At 47.6% G+C, this 21,057-nt stretch overlaps 2 protein-coding genes across 2 annotated transcripts; one reads left to right on the top strand and one right to left on the bottom strand.

Moving 5' to 3' along the window:
* The first annotated feature begins 1,081 nt into the window (after positions 1–1,081).
* Positions 1,082–8,175, top strand: LOC126543585 (uncharacterized). The gene is made up of 2 exons (XM_050190694.3): positions 1,082–1,278; positions 4,887–8,175. Exon 2 carries the CDS (start codon positions 4,999–5,001, stop codon positions 7,924–7,926), a length of 2,928 nt encoding a protein of 975 aa, XP_050046651.1. The 5' UTR covers positions 1,082–1,278; positions 4,887–4,998; the 3' UTR covers positions 7,927–8,175.
* A 3,860-nt stretch (positions 8,176–12,035) lies between these two features.
* On the bottom strand, positions 12,036–15,268 carry LOC129380293 (uncharacterized). The gene is made up of 2 exons (XM_055061088.2): positions 15,120–15,268; positions 12,036–12,618 (listed from the first exon to the last, which is right to left on the bottom strand). The coding sequence occupies exons 1-2, from the start codon at positions 15,243–15,245 to the stop codon at positions 12,178–12,180; spliced, it is 567 nt and encodes a 188-aa protein (XP_054917063.1). The 5' UTR covers positions 15,246–15,268; the 3' UTR covers positions 12,036–12,177.
* Between the last annotated feature and the right edge of the window lie 5,789 nt (positions 15,269–21,057).

The raw sequence follows: 21,057 nt of genomic DNA, 5'->3' as shown, positions 1-21,057 counted from the left end.
CAGTCAGGGATTTTTGAATGTTATCCCGTTCCACTCTCGAAGGCAAAGCTTAAGCGTCCTCCATTTTTTATCCTGGCTATGGAGGCCTCATTTTGATTGAGGTTAAATGAAAGAATGCTCATGTGCTTATAATATTGGTGCTCCTTAAAGAACCCCAGGTGGGCGATCCCCAGGCGGGCGCGCCTCATAATCCGATCGTGTTTTAGAGCGTAGCTCTTAGGCGCCCGTTCCTGCGGTGAGCGTCTGCGTCGTCCCTCGTAACCGAGCGAACGAACACAGTGAAGGCCTAAAGCGAACGCGAAACGCGGCGTTAGATGAAAGCCACCGATAGCTAGGAGAAAACGGAGGAGGAGGGTGCAGTGATACCGCGAGGTGGAAAGTGGAGGAGGAGAGTATGGCGAAGGCGAGAGAAAAGCGCAGTGCCGCGCAAGACGGGCTTTGCGGCGACGATGACTACGAGATGGCGCCAGAGTAGCGCGCGTCGTCTGCACGAAAACAAAGCGCTCCATCAGCGGAAGTCTGTCCGCGGCGCCTGCTGTGAATCGCGCCCACGCGTAACCCACGCACCGCCTCTTGAGATCTCAGGATTAGCGAGGAAGTTGCGCCACACATCGCTCCGTTCGCAACGTGCCGCACGAGACAGACTGTTCGCGTCAGGCTGTACATCGCGAAATGAAAACATCTATACAGCTGCGCTCAAATTTCGCATTAGGCGGTATCGTAATTGTCGGTGAATTCGGCACGTAAAACCGGGTATTTTATTTATTTGCTTGGCAAAGAGAGCCATGGTCGTAAGAAGACGGAAAACACGTGTCGAAATAGATTAAGGCATGCGCAGTTTAGCGCTGAAGCGCAAATTTCGTTTAAAATGCGTGATAAGCTGGTGTCATACCCTTGGTCTATTGCAGTCGCAATTTTTCAGCCACACACACAAATTTTTCTGAAAAAGGAAAAGTGAAACTCATGTTTCTGACCCGATAAAGAACGCTGCAAGAAATGCTTCACTCTTAACAAAATACCAGAAGAACAATCTGCGGTTGCAGCAATCGAAGTTTTCACCTTTCTTGATAGAAACAAAAACAGCGTGTAGTAGCAACTTACTGACATCATTTACGGGTGCAAAAACAGCGGCGGTAGTCTGAAAGCGAGGGAATGCTTTTGCACACAACTCTGGTGAAGCAAGCTCTCGCTGCGACAATTGTTGCTCGCTAGGCGCCTACCGAACCTTTCTTTCAGAGGAAGGAAGCCTGGGCACTCCGACGGCTGATCGAGTTTACGGTAAGCCCTGTTTGCATCTTCTATGGTTTAGTAGTCCAGTACGTGGCTTTAAATGAATCAGCTGGGAACGTTCCGTTGTTGCTTCGTTCGATACTTATATTATACGTAAGAGCTTGCATTACTTCGGAGGCCAAGCACATCGGACTAACCTCGCCTGCTGTGCGGCAGCCGCATTTCGCGAATTGCTGAATGCGAATGCATTTGTGTACTGCGATTTAGGTGCTCGTTAAGGAATCCCAGTTGGTTATCATTCATCCGTAGTCCATCACTGTGGCGCCTTAATACGAGATCGTGGTTTCGGCGCGTAAAACCCTAGAATTCAATTTTCATTTTTCTAACCCCGCCGGTTTCGACACCACCACCACCACTACAATATAATGTCACAGGAGAGCTGAATTCCAGCAATCATACACCAGTGGACGCAGCGTCCTTCAGTAAACGTTACGTACAACTTGGCGTCGACGTTCTTTGTAACCATTGAAGCCGTCTTTTTTTTTCTTTCTCCGGGTGATGGATGATCACGAATGCCTGAACTGTGTCGAAATACCGTGGTGGGCTCTTTTCCGCGCGTTAAAATTCACGAAAACAGATCGGGAAATAGTTAGGAGAAGGCAATGCACGTAGTTGACTATTCGACCCGGCAATGTTACGTTTATGCTTATCCCGTAGATTGTCCAATGCTCAATCTCGCGCTAAAAGGCATTTTGGCCCTCTAGGTTTTGAGGACCAGGCGCGGTCAGGTTACTAATACTTGTCGTAAGGATGCTTGTGCGCAGTTAAGCCTCATAGCCCAATGCGTAACGGACATAGCGGGGCAAAGGTAATTTCAAGTTGCTTGTAATGTGTCAGAAACAATTATACGAAACCAATAAAATACCGGATAGCTTTTCAATGGTCGCGTAACCAATTCGCTCTTCGCACGATTCTGCTTGCTTTGCTCAAGCTTTTGCCAACTCGGGGAGCCTTACGTGAACCGAACGTAAGCGCTTCGACTTAGGTTTTCGGACTGGAATTTGCAGGTCTGTGGCATGTAAGAAGTAGCTGGGGGAACTGAGGGCGCTCACTATTGGCCCACGCTTTTCAGGACCAGCGCCTGACCCGCTGGAGAAGATCTACATTTGAAGCGATTGTGTCGCGTCTGTGAACCAGGGCTACGGGTGAATAAATGTTCTCTTGTGTTAGAACGTATCTGTTTAAATTGCAGCGGCGATCTTGATCATTCTAAAGGAATTTGACGAATGTGCTTGCGTGAGTGGCTGTCTCGTTCTGGATTCTAACTCGACGCTAACGCTACATTCTCGTAAATAAATCTCTCAAACTTATGACGTCACAAGTGCCCGGCAGCGAGTCGCTGGGATACCTGAGGCATAACATCCTTTTTCTGCTCTAAATGTGTGTCCACGTTTGCTTAAATCTGAACTCTCTGCAGTTTTGCTATTTTGAGCCCATTGTATTGTATAGATCACGAACATTCTTTTTCATCCACCGTGGTAGTTTCGCGGCTATGGCGTTTTGCTGCTGAGCTTGAGGTCCCGGGTCCGATCCCCGATCGCACTTCAACTGGGCAACAGGCTAGAATGCGCGCGCGTGAAGATTTATGCGCAAGTGAAAGAACCCCATGTGAGCAAAATTATTCCGGAGTGACTCACTACAGTGTGCGCTATAATCGGATTTTGGTGTTGGCACGTAATATCCCAAATTATTAATTTATGAAGTGAACACTTTCTTATTGTGAAATTTAGTGCTGCACTTCAATTCCTGCTCTCTGCCACTCCCCATTTATTAAACGTATGGCCGCATTTGTTCACATCTAAACGTTGTGCAGCTTCATAATCTTGCGTGCATTGAAATAAATCACGAGCGCTGTCTTCGTTTGATATTCGCTGCTGCGTTTCAATACATGTGCTCTGCGCACGCTGATCACTGCTATGTGAAGCACCCGAAGCTAAATAAATAAATAAATTGGCAGTCGCTATGTTGGCGGCCGTTAAACTACCGGTAACATAGTCTCGGAAGAGAACAGCAGTTGAAGATAGGCAGCGAGGCACTGGAAGTGGTAAGCGAATACATCTACTTAAGGCAGATTTTTGGGTTTTCTAATGCCTCAAGTATCAGTTTTCTGGTATTTTTGTCTGACCGCGAAATGTGTTCGCTGGAAAATTTATAGTGTTCAACAAGTGAGGTAGCAAAATGACAATATCTTGAGAAAAAAATATCCCTTTTAGTGCTTTCGTTTCCCACTGAGAAACTTTCTTCATATAACTCCCTTTCGTAGACGCATGGGAAATTTCGCACACGGAAATGGCTGAGAGTGTTGATAGCAGGGGAGTTGTTAAGAATGAATTGATAACTAAGTGGTAAAACGGGATACCAGTAAGAAGACGACAGACAAGCGTAGATTAACACCTGAGTTTACAGAGAAAAGGAAATAAAAACATCATATGTGTACAACCATAGTTTCCTGCCGCCATCATGGCTACAAAATATATGAACATTTATAACACATAAGTAGACAGCATGATTCAATAGAAATATATGAATTGACTTGTTACAGCAAGCACAAAGAGAGAAAAATTTCACACTATGCCTCTCTGCGCACGCGTTATTGCTTCAGAATAGATAGTTGTGCCTCTATAAGAAAGACACCTATAGGGAATGCTGGCCCAGTTTAACATTTTCTGTCAACGCAGTCTACAATAGAAGCGTTCAAGTGAACGCAGGTTGCGCATGCGGCGAGTGATCGTGCATGTGCAAGAGACAAGTGTCGCGTGTGAGCGACAGACGAGTTGAGATGCTTAACGTCTCGGGCTTTCGAACACGTACGCCAAACAGCGTGCGTTGCTCATTTTGGCAAAGTTATCCCGCAATGCACAACGTATAAGCGTGATACTGACAGATAGTTGGAAGCAGCATTTCTGGTGGCCACGTGCTGTGATGCAACATTGAACCGGGTGATGTCATGGAACTAGCGAAACCTTTCGAAGGCGGGTATCAGAAACAGTTGTAGGACGATTACACAACTGCCGATGCATCTACATCAAGAGATAACTGGAATGCTATCACACATATTGGAGTGATTCCTGTGCAACACACATCGCTTGAGCACAGCGTGACCCACAAACTGTCACCGATACTATTCTAGAATTTCTCCCTGCTTATTGCAGCAATACGTAAACATTAGTGTAAAGATGCAGCCTTGCAATAGCGCTTATCATCACTGCCACCGTTTCGGTCACTTCCCAGCATTCAAGTGCATAAGCTGAGGCGCAAGATAATGGGCTAAAGGGTTATCGCAGTGAAAATTACGCAGGTGGCCTCCTTACTTTCGAGCACCGGGTGTTTTCCAACGTGCACCGAAGTCCACGAACACGAGCGTTATCGCATTCTGCCTCCTTGGGAAGACAGCCACCCTGTACGGGAATTGATCCCGAGACTTCTTTCTCAGAAGCAGAACTTTATCCACAGCAAGCCAACACGACAGGAGATCAATACAATAGCAGCACTTGCGCCCACATTGATCGAATTTTACTTTGTGGACATTATTACAACGTCCTAAATAACGTTTATGTCTTCGTTTACAGCTAGGTAATTCTATACATTTCTTTCAGCGGCACAAGGAACGACCAGACAGCGCCACCTACAAACTCACGCTCTGGACCGCCTGTTCAGTGACATTGTCGGCTACAAAAACGAAATTCGAAATTTAACGAATTCGTTAATATGGACCGGGAGTCGCAGCATCTGAAAATTCCCTGCGGAGCGGACAACGATAACAGGGAACACGCTGAAACCGAGTCAGGCTTGGAGGACAGCAGGCTTCCTTCGGAGTTATTGGATAGCCTGGAGCGACAAGATACCACGCGGTCCCCAGAGGTCTGCGCAGAAAAAAGTGGTGGCGCCTACCAAATGGAAGAAATTGAGAGGAACGCTGTGGCCGATGTACCAGAAGGAACAGGGCCTCGGACAAATGTGCACGACTGTCAAGGCACTGGACTAGTAGGAACCACCGGTGCTGCCCGCACTGACTCGTCTAGATCCGAGGACGGCCAAGAAAGTGCTTCTAACGTGGAGCGTGAACGTAGGCAGCAGGAAGGGAGCACTCCTGAAGGGAATGCCTCCATGGCAGCATGTACTAAACGAACAGAGGCAGATAAGTGCTTCACGATATCGACTGACAGAGATCCTTCCAGACATGTCTTGGATGGGGAGCCCGTCGCCGACAAGACTACTGCTCGATCGAAAAATGACTTGGCTCAAACTGCACAGAGCGCGAGCTGCGGCGAACTGGGCACCACTGGGAACAGGGCGAATGGTGATAAGAAAAGTAAGTGTACGGTGGGAAACGTTCAATTAGTCGACGCTAGTGCTGGGGACGCGGCGAATGCAGAGGCTGGCAGTTTGGAATCAAAGGCGAGCGAGAAGCAAAGCAGCGTGCAAGGCCGCTGGTCTGCTTGGAATCAGTACATCTCTCACGAACTCAGTATGCCCGTGCGGAGAAGGCCGCCGCAAGAGGCAGCCGGGCCACCGCTATCGCTTACTGCGGTTGGGCAGAGGCTGCTTCAAGTCTTCCGAGAGAGGCAAGAGACCGCGCAGAGCATTGCTCGAGAGCGCAACGAAGAAAATTACAGTGTCATGCAGGAAATGCTGCCCGAGTTGCGTGTGCCTGGACACAAAACTCTTCAAGAATGCCAGGAAGAGCTTGCACGAGCCACTGCGATGACTCCGCAGGAAAGTGAGGATGGGCAGCCACAAGCAGCTGCAACAGTTCCGCAGAAATGTCAGGACAAGCCGTCCCGGCTAACTACAATGATTCCTGAGGGCTTCATGGAGATTATTCCAGGACCCGCTCCAACGATTCCTGTTGGCTGCCAGGACATGCCGTCGCGTCCCCATCCAAGAGTGCCTGAGGATTGCCAGAACACGCTGTCCCATTCCGCTTCACTGATAACTGCGGGTCTCAGGGAGTCTTCAAATACTTCCACAGCAATTCCTAAGGATAACCAGGACGACACGCCATGGCCTTCTGCAACGATTCCTGAGGACCGCCAGGACGAGCCGCCGCGACCAACTGAAGCAGCTCTTGCGGGGTTTCGTGCCGTACCTCCAAGGACAACTGCAACGATCCCTGATTATCGCCAGGGTAAGCGGTCGCGACACTCTCCACCGCCACCAGCGCAAGTCCGTGAGGAGCAATTAGTTTCCGCTTTCAATGAGCAGGCATCAGCTTTTAATCTTATTCGGCAGTCCCGTGCGTCGGCTTTCTCGGTTTTCCGGAAGCTTGACTTTGAAAAGAAGCCTTCGCCTCTTGCAGTAGCGTCCGCGTCCACCGTCGACCTTCCCCGCGAAAATCCTACTTCGGCCAAGAAAGCAGGGCATCCGGTAGTGAAGTGTATTGACTTTTCTCTAAATATTTCTCCGAAAAAAGAAACTGCTTCCCATCAACGCGCAGTCGCAAAGCGTAGCTTGAGTAGCGACTCCGACACAACTGACGAGACGTCCTCCGTTCGGCCTCCCGAATCAAAGAGGCGTGCAGAGGAAGCATTACGTGTAGGAGAGCAGCAAGATACTTCTGATGATAGTATTCCAACCCCTCAAGCTCTGTCACATCAGAGCGCTTTCCGAGCGATTGAAACGGCTCCCGTAGCAGGCACGTCAGGAATGCAGGGTTCAATATCGCGTCCGGTGCCTATGCGAGTACAGCAGGCTGCAAAAAAGCCGTCGACGGGACCCTCGGAAGGCACCGCTGTGGGCAAGCAGCCACAATTGATTGTGCAGTCGAGTACAAGTGCCTCATCGTCGTCAGATAGTGGTGTCACTGCGAGTAGCGACAGCTCGAGCACCGATATGGACGCGTTCTCGGCGCCCTCGACTAGTAGCTCTGCAACTACCGGTGACAGCGAGCATCAGCCTAAAGAGGAGGACATATCTTCAACAAGTGATTCGGACGGTTTGAAAACCGCCGCAGGCTGGTTCAGAGGTACCAAGGCACAACGCAATGTGAAAGATGGGAGTGAGCCTAGCCGTCGTACCTCTGTAGTTGAGAAAAGTAGCGCAGTTACGGAGAGCGGTGACACCGAGACTGACAGTACTAGCCCCGCTGGAGTGAAACGAGGAGGACCAGATCATCCGGATACTTTATTCGCGCTGACCAACCGTCTTAAAACTCCAGACTTGAAGGGTAATCGCTTCGGCGCCAGTCTTACCTGCAGTGACAGCAGTAGCGAAGACGATGAGCTGAGCCCTAAATGCTGCAGTAGTGAAAAGAAAGGCAAGAACAAAGGTGCAGCAAGGAGCTTTGCTACAAGGAGCGGCAGCGAGTCACCCACGGAAACCACAGGAGACGGAAAAACAGCTGCTCTATCCAGCATTGAAGTTGCTAGGGATTTACAGGCAGCATTCGAAGACGGTTGCGCTTCTTGTAGCGGTTTCGGTGCGGAAGCCAGTAGTGCGCTGGCTAGCTCATCGGTAGATAGGTCTAGGAACTTGAGCGGAACAGAGAGCAATATATCTACCTGCTCGCGGTATGGCGGTGCCAGTTCCAGTAGCGGCGACGAGCTTTCGCTGTTCCACTTTTCATCGGATGATGAACCTGCTGCTGAAGATGTTGAGCCAAGCACGGAAGGGAGTGACGACGTCATTACTTTCTGAATGACTGACCGCGAGTCAAGCGAGGCGAGTGCTACAGCACACTCGCAACGGTGCGACTCCTTCCTTTGAATGATCAAATGTGCGAGAGGGCACTCTCCTGACTAAGCGTAGTACAGGTGTGCAGAATGAAAGACGGGCTGGACTGTGCGAGGAGTGCAGTGCGACATAGACAATTGCGAAAACTGCTGTTTCAGTGTGAGTGGTGCTGCATGGAATCGACGCTCAGCAAATAAATTTTCTACACATGGTCGGCCGCCTGTTTGGCATGAGGCAGATGTGTTTTTCTGTGTCGTGTTTTGGAGCTCCGAAGTGTACACGATATGACTATGTAGGCCGCTCTAATCTGAACATGGCATCAGTATGTTATGAAGTACCTGGCGAACGATACAGGAAACTTATTTTGCATTGCGTTCCGAAATGCACGGCTCACCACAGAATGCTAAGCATTGCAGCTTGTCAATAAAGCGTGGTTAATTGTGTGGATTCATCTTATCTGACGAGACGAGACATGCATACGTGAAACCACGCTGCTACATTCGAGATAGATTGGTTTTTGCATGTTGATAAAAGCTTCTTTTTAAAATCTATGCAGCACAATAATGTTTTGTTCAAAGCTTCGATGTACCACACCCTTGAGTTGCATTCCCAAACAGTACTTAGTCAATCGAATTCAAATTAAACTACGGCGCTCACCGTGTGAAGCTGTATTATCGTTTGCAATAATACATTGCAATAAAGGTGATGGTAAAAGGCAGACCCGTTCCTTTGTCATGGATGGCGCTGCATTCTATGCAAGCGCAGATGGACAGGGTCATTCACTCTTGGGACGAGAGAGGGTCACGATGGAACAGCGCGTAATAAACAGAGTTGACAAAACCCAGTACTCCAGAGTGGCACGGCGAAAGGGTAAAAGGTTTCGTATTTTTCGTTTCGCTCTGCACTTCGTACCTGGCGCCTGGCTACAGGTCGGTCTGGTAACATGGTCAAGCTATATATGTGGACGAGAGACAACAGCTCCATAGAAGCCCACATATGCGCTCTAAAAACGGCTTATGTAACATTGGCTCAGTAACACCTGCACCTCTCGGGACCAAGTGCTCAAGGGAAATGACGCTATTTCCGGAACGCCTTAATGTGATAACGGGACTTCTTGGCGGGAGAAATACACGTTTTCCGTTCCTCACTTATTACGCCAAGTGGACTCTTCCAGCTGGAGTTCTTGCGAAGTTGTTTCAAGTCGTACGCATTTAAAATGGCTGACTCGGGCTAGAGTGATGCACTCCGGGATGTGCTCCGGACTGAAAAGTCCAATGCTTGTTTGACGAAACGTTAACGAATGGCTGTGTCATGCCCGTACCTCGTTTCCAATAAAGACGTATCAAGGGCTTGCGTAACACTGAGGCCAGGGGGTTTCGATGACACATGTGCTCTGAGACAGTTCGAAAATAAAAATTACAAATTAAATTCCAAATTCTATTCAATATATTGCAATGAACATACTGTGGTTTTCAATAAGAGACTTGGCATTGTACGTGAAATATGGTGCTATCTCAACATATATCGTCCCGAAACGATGCCATCGGCAAAAAACTGACGCAGTTTACCACCAATTATTGTCCGTGTACAAAAACAAGTTCAAGTTTATTGAGTTGCTGATTATATAAAATAGGGTCAGTATCGTTCTCTTAGTAGAGTCGGAGGTGCCAAAATTCAAAACCTATTGTAGCCGGGGGGGGGGGGGGGGGAGGGGATTTCCCAACTGAAGGCAAGTAGCAATGTTATAGAGTTGAAAGTATTGCGAGTGGTAGGAAACGTATGCGTTTATTATGGTAAACGTGCGTTATACAATGACAGAAAAAAACAAAACAGGTTACAAACGCACAAGTAACAATGCTGAATTGTTAAAGCGTAACATTAAAACACGCAACAGAATGCATAAATTGTTGCGGTCGCGTGAGTTCGCACAAATGTTACCGTAGCGGTAGCCGCGCTGCAGTGATACGCAAGATGTTACTGGAAATTGGCTTCAGACCTCGTATCGGCTTTGCCTTCGTCACCTATGTGAAGAGACCTTGGATGACGTTCTGGTTAGTGTTGAAACTGCCTTATGGAAAATCCATCTTGTCAGCTCTGATTGGTCCACCGAGTTTCTACGGTTTCTCTGACTGGCTGAAAACGCAGTCATAATGATATTTCGATAATAACAGAATTTGGCCGTGCCCCGAATAGCACTCCTTGACTTGGCATTAGTCGCGCTGTGGCCGGTACAAGCCGCGGATAATCACCAGCCGTCACCTAGCTGACTGGTGCGACAACACAAAAGCAATGCCTTACTGTTTCAGGCGAGAGCTGACTGCCTAAATATATAGCGGTGCAAATATTCGCATCCGGATAAAGCACGCGTGCACTGCAGCAAAAATCCGTTGCCTCTTCAGCGCGTCTATACGTCCTAATGGAATGCGGAGGAATTCGCCCAGTGAGATCCGCACGCGTCGTTATCCTCCTAAAAGCATTGTGATTCAAAGGGGATAGAAGTACTAACCGGGTAGCAGTCGGAGGTAGCCAAGATACTATTGAGTATTCGTGAAAAAAAAACTCAGTGGCCTTCCACTCTCTGAAGAAGAATGACCAGCGAAGCTGTGTATGTGGGCCCATTAATGGCGAAATGCAGCTCCTCCGTGAGTCGGCCCGGCATTGTACTATCTTCGGGATCGGCCCACGTATGGGGAGTGCTTAACGCCTGCGCCACTCGGCCGCGGGTCGTCCAGGCATTGCGCTATCTTCGGGATTCACGGAATCAAAGTTGGAGACATTTACGTGCGCACGCAATTAAACAGGCGCTGCGCCTGTCGTCTGCTAGAGAAGGCTTGCGTGGTGACTGCACTTCCAAATTGGCGAAAGCAGGTCAGTGTGAATTCGTGCAGAACTCACCTCGCACAAAGTCAACTCGATGATTGCCGTGCACGCGGTGCGCGCTGCACTGTAATATCAAGGACAAATGTGCTGCACTCCCTGAACTAATGCAGAAAGTGCACCCAAACGAAACTCCATACAGCTTGCATGGTCACAGCGCAAATGGTGTAACTGAAGCGACCGCCTTAGTATGCAGAGACGCGCCACTGCAAAGCAACACAGGGATGCCAAGAAAGAGTGTGCGCCGCAAGAAATTAATACCACACGTACACATGGGCCCTATGTGTCATGTGACGTGTGTACATGTGTCGCACGTACACGTCTGACAGCGACTGGAACGCATCCAAATTGAGCGGATTAAGCCTGATTAGGTTCGAGTGTTGCTACATGGTCATTTGCGATAGCGATCTTGCAGAATACGGATCCGGACAATCGCGATCCGTGAGATGCGATCAGACCTCTTGATCGCAACCGGAGGCTGACGTCTGCGCCCTCTAGCGCAGTATTCTGAAAGCGCTAAAACAAAAAGAAAGTGAAGGCAGCTCAATAAACATTGTTTAACACCTTTTTTGTCAGCAATAATTAGTGCGCTGTAAAAAGGAAATTTTGTCTAAATTTAACCATATTTAGTATATCTAGATTTGTATCCAAAGCAGTATTATGCAGTTCTGAGAGTTGCCGACGATCAGCAGACGATAATAACTTGATCCGGATTGTTGGATCGCGTAGCAGCGAACATTGTTGATCACGATAAAAAAATCCGGTCCGGATCTGCCCCGATCGCAATCAGAAGTGTGTGTGTTACAATGGTATAAATAGACAACAGGAGAAAACAGAAGCGTCGCGATATCTTGCTACTCCGGTTATCATGAAGACGAAATAGCCAGTCCGAAAAATACAGAATCATATGATTAAAGCGTTCTTGAATCGTGATAAAGAGAATACGTATTCACCGTGACTCACTCAGAATGAGACTCGCGGCCATTCAGAATCGCCGTCATTCAGTCATACGCCCTCATGCTTATTCAGCCTCCCTCAGACCGACGCTTAGTTGAACTCGACCGGATTGCATAAACTACCGAGTCGATCTGAGGCTGAGTTCACTCACACATGAGTTCAAAGACCTGTGGTAGCCTGTTAGTGGCACCAAAATACTCTCCAACCCATTCTTCTTCGCTTCGTGTAAGGTCCAAATCAGGGCAACTTTATTACGTTAAGACTAGGAAATCTTCACTACGTCTGACATCGCATAGGGCTCTCCCATGGGCGCCACGGTCAGTAACAAGTACAGTGATCGTTATATAATACAGCTTTGGGCACCTGACAATGAAGCGCCCATCACCACTCTATTAGTGGTATGTACGTAGTCGTCGCCGAGTTAGCCTTCGGTTCCATATGGGCATGTTCCCTTTCATCCGATTTACGCGCGGTCAACAGTCGGCGCCACAAAGGGGCCACCGTTGCAGGCTGCTGGCCGCTGGCATTTGTCCAGTGCTTGGCGTGAGACACCGCCGTCGTGGGAGGGTCCGCAGACTCTTCGGCACTGACCATTACTGTGAAAATCGAAGGGTACGTGCGCCTGATGACCAACACGTAGACGGCTAGGAGGGTTATCGTGCCAAGCAGTAGGGCCAGCAGGTAGGCTGTCGAGAAATACACCCAGACCGGCTTCCACCAGGCATCCTTGTCGTACCCGAACGTAAGTTTGTCTTTTACCATCTTCATGATTCTCTCCAAGGTCTTCTTATTGATGACATCTTCGTCAATGAGGCTTCGTGCCTGCGCGAGACGCCAAAGTGACCAGGTTTGCAGTGAATAGCTGCACCCTGCTAAAACGCGAAGGTAGCTCAGGTGAATAGTCGATTATCAACTAGGTTCTAGTTGCCGACTGGCATGTTATGGACGTGAAAATCGAACCTCTCGTTACTCCGCCTTTTGGGTTAAATCACCGCTGTAGGTGCTGAAGGCTGAGTATTGTGTGCGTAAGAAAGCAATCCCTTCGCCGTGCTTTCTTCTGCCATGAAACTAGCTTTTCTTTGCCTGAAACACAGATAACGGGTGTAAAATCTTACGTAGGTCAGCATGTGGATGCTACATATTGCGTTTGCATCTGTAGTGACGTTGGAAACGATTCTCACAAGTGATTTTCGTCGCCTAGGATGAGACAATTGTCTCATTCAATTGGTCATGTCAATTAGTGTTGATTTGCACGAAAGTCGACTTGAATAACATTATATTACTGTACTACAATTCCGCACTGCAAGCAGTTGGCTGGATATCTTGGATTAAAGGTATACGTAATCGCTCGTGGGTTATTGTTGAGAACGATTAGAGGCTATGCACATCTTAATATACAAGGAGTTGCACGAGAATGTAATCCTGCCAGTGCTGGGAAATGGAGCCGGCACTTAAAGGGTGAAGTGGGAACTTGAAAGGTAACAAATGGTTGCGTAACAATTCTGCAGCGGAACGGGAAATGACAGGCGTAAAGCTAAGAGACAAGATTAGCGAGTAAACCCAGGCAGGCTATGTTTTACTTGGGAGTACAGCTTGCAAAGTGAACTTTAGGAAGTCAACCGCATATGCATAGAACAGATTGCCGATGTGAATATTGCCGCGTGGCGCTTTTCGTAACTCATGGGCTTTCCTTAGGCTTGGAAAAGACTTTTATGCAGCACGTATTCAGCAACAGAAAGCTGAATCGGGAATCTTTCAGGACGGTATGCAATCTTGTCATTGACACCCCTGCTCTGATTATTATATGTGATCAGTTGATATAATCATAATTGTGTAATTAGGCGAAATGCGCAGAAATAGTCCGACTTGCTCCAAGCGACGAGAAACAACATTGCCTTGGTTCTGTTCACGTACAAGAAGCTTGAATAATTGTGAACATTGGCACAAGTTACGTGGGACACCTTGTATATGCACCATTGGCCAATATTTATACCTCTGTCACCTAATCTCTAATAAACGACAGCCTGGGTATCCTCTGCTAGCGCACACAGCCTACGAAGTTTGTGAACTGAGCTTGTCTTGGTCTTAAATTGTCAGACAGCACGAGTGCACATACACAAAGAAAAACAGAGGTGACCCGTTATGTTCGCAGTCTACAGATAAAAAATTGACAGGCGATTGAACCTCCAGTTGACATTGACGAAAGATGATCTTCGTGAGCGACTCGGGGCTGGGAACGGGATGTACGAACTGCGTCATTTATTGTGAAAGCCGCGGTGAAGCAACAACGTTTCATCGACGTTGGTTAGAGGTTCAAACGCGATCCTTCCAAATTTTTGTCATCAGTTGTAATTATGATCATCGCAACCGTCACCATCGTTATCATGATAGTCATCGAATACCCAGTGGGCCCAATTGCACATATTCAATGGCACATATTCAGGGACCCCAGTGGCACTTATAGTCTGGTTGCACTACCTCCGGATCGGCACGCGAGTGCGGTTAGAAATACACCTGGCACTGAAAAGTGGGGGTAACTCGCCAAGAAACGCATCGTCTTCACAGTACATCTTATTGGTTCCAACACTCGGATGCCGTCCTAATATGTAACTCTTGTCTGATGGTCGGTTGTGTGGCACATTCTTGCGTTTAAATTAGTGAACTAGGTATTCTGTGAAACCTTTCCGTTACATCTCGAGGTTAACCCTCGGTAAAGGTGGGCTTACAGCCTATGTTCCTGGAATACCTAATGGTGCAGCTTTTCCACGAAGAAAGGCAAGAAAGGCCTGAAATGCAAGTGAAGATGCGGAAACAATGAAGGAGTGACGAATCCATTTTTAAGGTCCGACACCAAATCCCGGTTACGTTGCGGATTTTGATAGCATCTGCTATCACAGTGGACATTTGCCCGATAGACGTAAATGAAGATGTAGGCGAATACTCTGCCAGTTTAGGCCATGTGTTGCTCAGTGGCGTACCTTTAAACCAGAACTTAATGAAAGCAGAATTCCGGACAAGTTCGTAATCCATTACTCAAATGATATTGCGCAACAAAAAAGGACACGGACGTATGAGAGGCGCTTGGTGTGTCGTCCTCTCTTACGTCCGTGTCGTTCTTTGTTGCTCAATATCATTTGAGTAATTAAACCAGAAGTAGCGATAGGCAGAATTCGTATTCATACAGACGTTAACTTCCGTGATACGCGTCAGCTTTGTGGCATTAATAGCGCTTTGACATCAAGGGGTTTCTTGTGTGCTTATAAGATGATCATGCTATAGCTGTACCAGACAACAGTGATCACGAACCTACGAAAAGCACAAACCTCGAAGTCCTCTGTGGTCTCATGAACGAAGCGTGTCTGTAACAGGGAGCTGAGCTCACTGAGGCCATCGCCATCGTAGTCCTGCTCGTCGACGAATGTCGAAGTAGTCGTTTCTTCGGTGGACATTCCTGAACAGGGGTGTAGATGCAGAGCCTTCTTCTTCTCCTTCTTCTTCTTTCAAATTTTGGCACGTACCCACGCTGTAGTAGGTTCGAATACCGGATCATACCCTCTACGGGGGATCGGCCAAGAAGCAGGTGGCTTCAAGCATGTTTATTAGGATTAAAACAAACTAAATTTGCATAGCAGATCGTGGGTTAAAGAAATTTAATTTAGAAATTATAGAAAGATACGGGGAGCAAAACGTTCTTCGCCTTCGTCTTGATAATGAGGGTGATTATGACGACGAGCTCAAGCCACGACGAATGACCAATATGTGAAATTGTCAAAAAAATGAGTGGCGCAGGCAAAAGGCGTCAAGATGTTAGGTGATGATAGGTTCTTGTCTTTTTTATGGGCCTTGTGTTCGGAACTGTCCTTAATGAATCCGTGTGAGCTGACTTAACATTCTAGTGTGTTTTATGTAATCTCTGCTGTGAGAAGACATTCGGTGCATTTAGGTCACTGGTATCCTTTTTGTTGTTGCCTTTCTTCGTTCAATACCAGATCGCAGTTATATTTTTAGCACATATTCGTTCTATGTGTAACGGAGTAGCCGGCGGTGCTTAAAGGCATGAGCATCGACTTATTATGACGTTACAAAAAATGACTGCACATTTGGAACAGACAAATGAAAAAAAGAGGAGCAATTAAGAAGTGTGACTTAACAAGCACGCGCGAACGGTATAAATCTTGTTTTAATAAAGCGAAGAAAACCAAATCTGTGAAAGTGAGACAGAAAAGAGAAAAAGTAATGAACAATAACCTTAAAAGTCTGGTTGGCCAGAATTACAAATTAAGTTTTCTAAGACATCGCATAGTTTTATGTACGTGCACATGTGCATTCATCTTCCAAAAGTTAGCAGTACAGGAGCATGCAAGCACCGGCTAATCTGGCGCAGGGTACTTTCCAACACACTCTCCTTGAAGGACGAGAAGCGTCGGCAGGTCAGTGAAAAATTATCAATTGTTTATGAGCCATGGGTTTTTCGGCTACCGATATCAACAGACAGTAACACGGTGCTGTGGCCAGTAATCGGGTGAATAATTTAGAAATACAACCGCAAGTAAACTTGCCCGATTGATCAAATGTTGCAGTGATTCAAAGCAGCAATCGCATACAAAAAATAACTAAGAGGAATCAGCAACAATAAGAAAATGAGTCGGAAACAAATGATTGAAAAGCATGAAGAAAATACAGTGCGAATTTATCAAAGAAGGAGTCGACTTTGTTTAGAGAAATGCAGAGAGGTTCGCCCAAGCTTGTGCTATCTAGCCTGCTGCCCTGCATTCGAGAGATGGAAAAATGTGAACGAAAGGGCACCAGCAAACGATCCACAGAGATCTGCTGGGTGGGGCCAACTTACTGAATTGAAAGTTATTAAAACTGCAACCAGTGTGTTTCTTTAAACAGGCACTAAAGAAAATACGGAATCACTATTGTCGAATGCAGTCTCTCTCGCTTTGCTTCCGCCACTCGTTACGCTGCGGGTGTTCAGACGCGGCTGTCAACTCTAAAAAGTTTCAGTGCAAGCCGCCTATTGACAAATGGCCGCTGGCCGCCCCGGAATTTCACTTGTCGATGACGCGTATAGGTCGCACGCAAACTGCATTGAAGGGTGCCACTGGCCATCGTCGTCTATTTTCTTTAAATAATATGAAGCCGAGGACAGTTGTACCGGCAGCGTGCGCGCTATATCCCGTTGTCTCGAATCATAAGCCTTTAGAACTTCGAGCAATGCACGTTTGTCTTCTTGCACATAGATATCGAAAATTTCCGGAATGCATCGGCGGATAATAACGACAATGCAGGAATAGCGACGCTTACGCCACGTGTGTTCGATTTCTACCAGTCGAAATGCGTGCATCGCCTTCCGGCACACCTTCATCCCCACGTGAAGTGAAGTTGGAGATTGCGCTAAATGCAAGCTTCGTGAGCACTGTTCACGTGCTGGAGAAGGCTCTCTTGTTCAGCAGCGTTACCACGCTGTTTCGCAAGCAGGCATGGCGTTATAAAAAGAAAAAAAAAAGAAACGTTTACGCGTTATTTTCGTAAGGCGATATCAGGTGGTCCATAATCAAGCTTGTGGCGTGACATGGCACAAAAGAGCGCCTGAGCGCATATTCCCGCACTACACGTTAACCCTATCAACTTGCTGGCCGCGATGATCTGTCGTAGCGGCTTGTGATGCAGCGGTATAGCATCAATGTGTCATCACGTGGACGATTTATAGCTTGTGCTGAAATGTGGGCTGCGTATTAGCTTTCTTGTTTCGACTAACAGTATTCTTATGCGACGACACCATTCTGTTCAATGTGTCAGTACGAGCAGGAGCCCTTTCCGGTAAGTCTTTTGTTTAGTTTGAGAGTGGGCAACAACAACAGACGGCGCGTCAATCTTGCACAAAGAAGGGGGTACTGCGTATTTATAACGTGGCGAACTTCGCCGTCTAAAACGCTCCAGAGTCCCGACGGTCGTTTCTGCGTGCGTCTCGTAGTTGGCATTGTTCACATTGTTCATATCAACTACTTCAGTTGGTTACTTCATCGCGTCCGTTATTTCTCGTGGAAAATTCAGCGGTAACTGCTGGATTCCATATCCGCCGGCCACAAGCGCCAGGAGCGTGAATGCGTCATGGCGACTCGTGGCCTTATTGTGGTGCCGGCTTATGCACGCCACACTAAAAGCGAAAGCCAAATCCTGGTAGCCATCGTTCAAAAAATAATGGGCTCTATTCTTTACACGCATGGCGGCTGCACGGCCGCCATTATCCGCCGTGTTGACTATGATTGGCTGTCGAGAGCTGACGTGCCTTGAAATTTTTGCCGGGACACGCAAGTTTTGCAAAATGCAATTTTGCGTTTTCATCAGCACGTCGAAGCGTGCCGGGGAGTTGCAAATTTTATCGACTCAGACTTTTTTTTCTGGTCTTTGGCAGCCATACTGGGAGTTTAGCGCCTTAAAAAGAACGTGAGCGGTACAGTGGAGAAGCCTGTGCAATGCGCCTGCAATTTCGTGAATGTGTGGTAGTGGTCCATGACGCCCGCCATGTGAGCTTTCTAATTGGCCGAAGTAATATCCCATGAGGAGCGTCACAGAAAGGGCCGTTTCGCAAACGTCAACTTGACGTTGCGTTGGGTCGCTATTGCAGATATTCTTCGCTGTAATTTGCAGTGAAACGAGCCGCGCGAATTAAGCTAATGAGGTTCCATATACAATGGCATTCGAGAAGCATTCGTATCACCGCATTTACTCCGTCGTTTGGGGCAATGGAAATCTTTCGTTCATAACGCGCGCTCATAGTATTCGCAACGCTCCCGGGTTGTGCTGGAATTTGTGTTTTGGGCCATCATTTTTTGAAAGAGGCGTTTATTTGTAATAATATTGGTTGTACTTTACTACACTCCTGTGTCCCTTTGCGCTTTTCACTGCTTTGTTCGCACTGTACTCAAGATTAATGACTTCTCACATGAGAGGTGGTGACAACGGCAGCTCTTTAATTTATAAAAAGAAATGTAAGCTAGGCCGTGCCTTGAAGTTTCTTCACGCGGTGCGGGTATGCATTGAAGTGAGCGAGACGGCAGTGCCGGCGCTTGCGAGGGACAAGCGGATAGCTCTGGCACGCGCATCGCTATCGGTGATACTCGGCCGCTTCTCAACCAGTCGAGTCGGGCTAAGTCACTTGCGTTTCACGAGGCAGTGATAACGCGGCCTAGAACGTGCGTTCATCACAGATTGCAGGTCGCGTGTGTTGTCTCAAGGTACAAGGGCCTTGGCGCCAATATACGATCGCTCATTCAGATTCCCAGGGACACGCATCCTAGCTAATGAAGCAGACGACGGATGAGAGAAGCGTTTTTGATGGAACAATCGTACGCTTTGAGCTAGCTGCTTCATTTTTACTGAGGAGGAAAACTGTTTTGCCTTATCAAGAACGTTCAGTGCCTTGATTTCAGTTTCTCAGGCAAACCGTCAAGTTTCCGTCACGTTACGATAACAAAACGGAGCCATCAGCGAAATTTTGCACGCATTGCGCCTACGTGACGCCTCATAGAACATGGCGGAATGTGCAGAACAGAGCCCAATATACACGCTGACGCCGCGACAACGCGGCATGTGGCCATGCCACACGCACGCTTTTGGCTATGCAGGTAATTCAACTGCTATATCTTGGCAGTGTTGGCGCCGTGAACGGCCTAAATAAAGCCACCGGATCTCCGAAAAGTAGCGCAAAGCTTCGATCTTGCCGCCTAGCTACGCGATTTGACGATAACTTCAGCGCGCCCTCCAGTGTTGGCCAGCAGCAACTAGCAGGCCATTTGGCAGCTAGCAGGCCACACTGTAGTGTTTCGTTCACAGCCAATCCGATAGCGTCTACATAGCTTCCACAACCGCAGAGATGCATAGATTGGCCCGCGGTGACTCGCCCTTTCTCAATTGCTGGACACTTCGGTATTTTGCGCTTGTTGGCACACGGGGAAAGGGAAACGCTAGGGGCGGACGGCTTTGAAGACGCCGAACTGGTGTATTATCTGCCTAATGTCACAGAGCTGCTTAACATGATGCGGTGCGTCAGGCACACGATATCACACGATGCGGTGCGTCAGCACACAAGTTGTCGCTACTTTTGTAAGATCCAGGACTTTACCGCAGCCGGCGGCTCGTTGACCCTAGGTAAGTGTGATGAAAACTACTTGCGTTGCACGACCTTCGAGTGCATGCATGTCTGGTATATGCACACATGCACTTAGACGCGCGCGCGCAAAATGCGGTAATGCTAAACAGTAAGCCAAATGTGCACGAGGCTGACGCTAAGGAAGTGTAAAACTACACTGTGTTCGTACCATAGCACTGCCCAAGATGAGAACTGGAGCCAGATGGTATGCGATCTGCGGTACTGCGTGTGGCGCCTCAATAACATGGCAGCTCCGACTGATAGAATCGTTTGTAATCTGTCTGACAATAGTCGGAAGCTGGTTTTAGTATAGCCAGCTTGCATATAACAATTTTCGCTGAATATAACTGTGTATATTCATTTTAGGACCAAAGGGTTACTCTGGTCGCTGTCTTCTATAGACAAGGCAGGAACGCAAAAAGTAGAGCGAGTGGTTTCTCATCACTTTGTAGCCCTAGGGTTCATTTTCGCTCGTTGTATTCACTGTCGGTGAATACTGTGCATCATTCCATGACGGCCTTCGCGTTTTTTCGCTTGCTATCAAGCACGCGTTAGCTTTTTAGTAAGTCGTGACGTTGCTTCAGGAACTGCAAGCAATTTCTGTTATCACAGAGTATGAGCAGTACTAAATGAATACTGATAACAGAGGAACGAGTAGCAGTGCATGCCGCCGATGCAATGCAAACCACCCAACTACAGGAAGATATGAATACGGTTCGAGGAAAGCATGGACGCTTATTCTGGACCGAATTTCATTGGTCAACCACACGCCTATCTTCCTTCACTTCGATGCTTAGCGCTGTATTCATGCCATGAATTAAGAACAACTTGCCCAAATCGCTGTCCTCCTTAAATACCAGTTCGCTATAGGAGCTTTATTATTCCAATCGACTTAAGAGATTCTAATTCTTCTGCTGTTGATGTTTCTTCAACAGAAAAATTTCCTATTCGAAATGTAATGGCTGGGGAAGCATTTTGAGTGAGCTCGTCTTTCCCTTTGCATCTTGGATATTACAGATCTGAAGCTGGGGCCACGTCTACGCCGAAATAAATGACCCTTGCTGATTGCCTGAGACGCTGTTTGTAGCGGCAATGTGACCGTC

Source organism: Dermacentor andersoni, chromosome 10, assembly GCF_023375885.2.
Source record: "Dermacentor andersoni chromosome 10, qqDerAnde1_hic_scaffold, whole genome shotgun sequence".
Lineage (NCBI taxonomy): Eukaryota > Metazoa > Arthropoda > Arachnida > Ixodida > Ixodidae > Dermacentor > Dermacentor andersoni.
The sequence above is the reverse complement of the archived record's forward strand: the minus strand, read 5'-3'. Positions and strand labels throughout refer to the sequence as shown.

Coding starts and splice junctions, on each gene's coding strand:
- LOC126543585 (XM_050190694.3), top strand. CDS start 4,999: ATGGACCGGGAGTCGCAGCATCTGAAAATTCCCTGCGGAGCGGACAAC.
- LOC129380293 (XM_055061088.2), bottom strand. CDS start 15,245: ATGTCCACCGAAGAAACGACTACTTCGACATTCGTCGACGAGCAGGAC. Junction 12,619..15,119: donor AGACCACAGAGGACTTCGAG/GTTTGTGCTTTT, acceptor CGTCTCGCGCAG/GCACGAAGCCTCATTGACGA.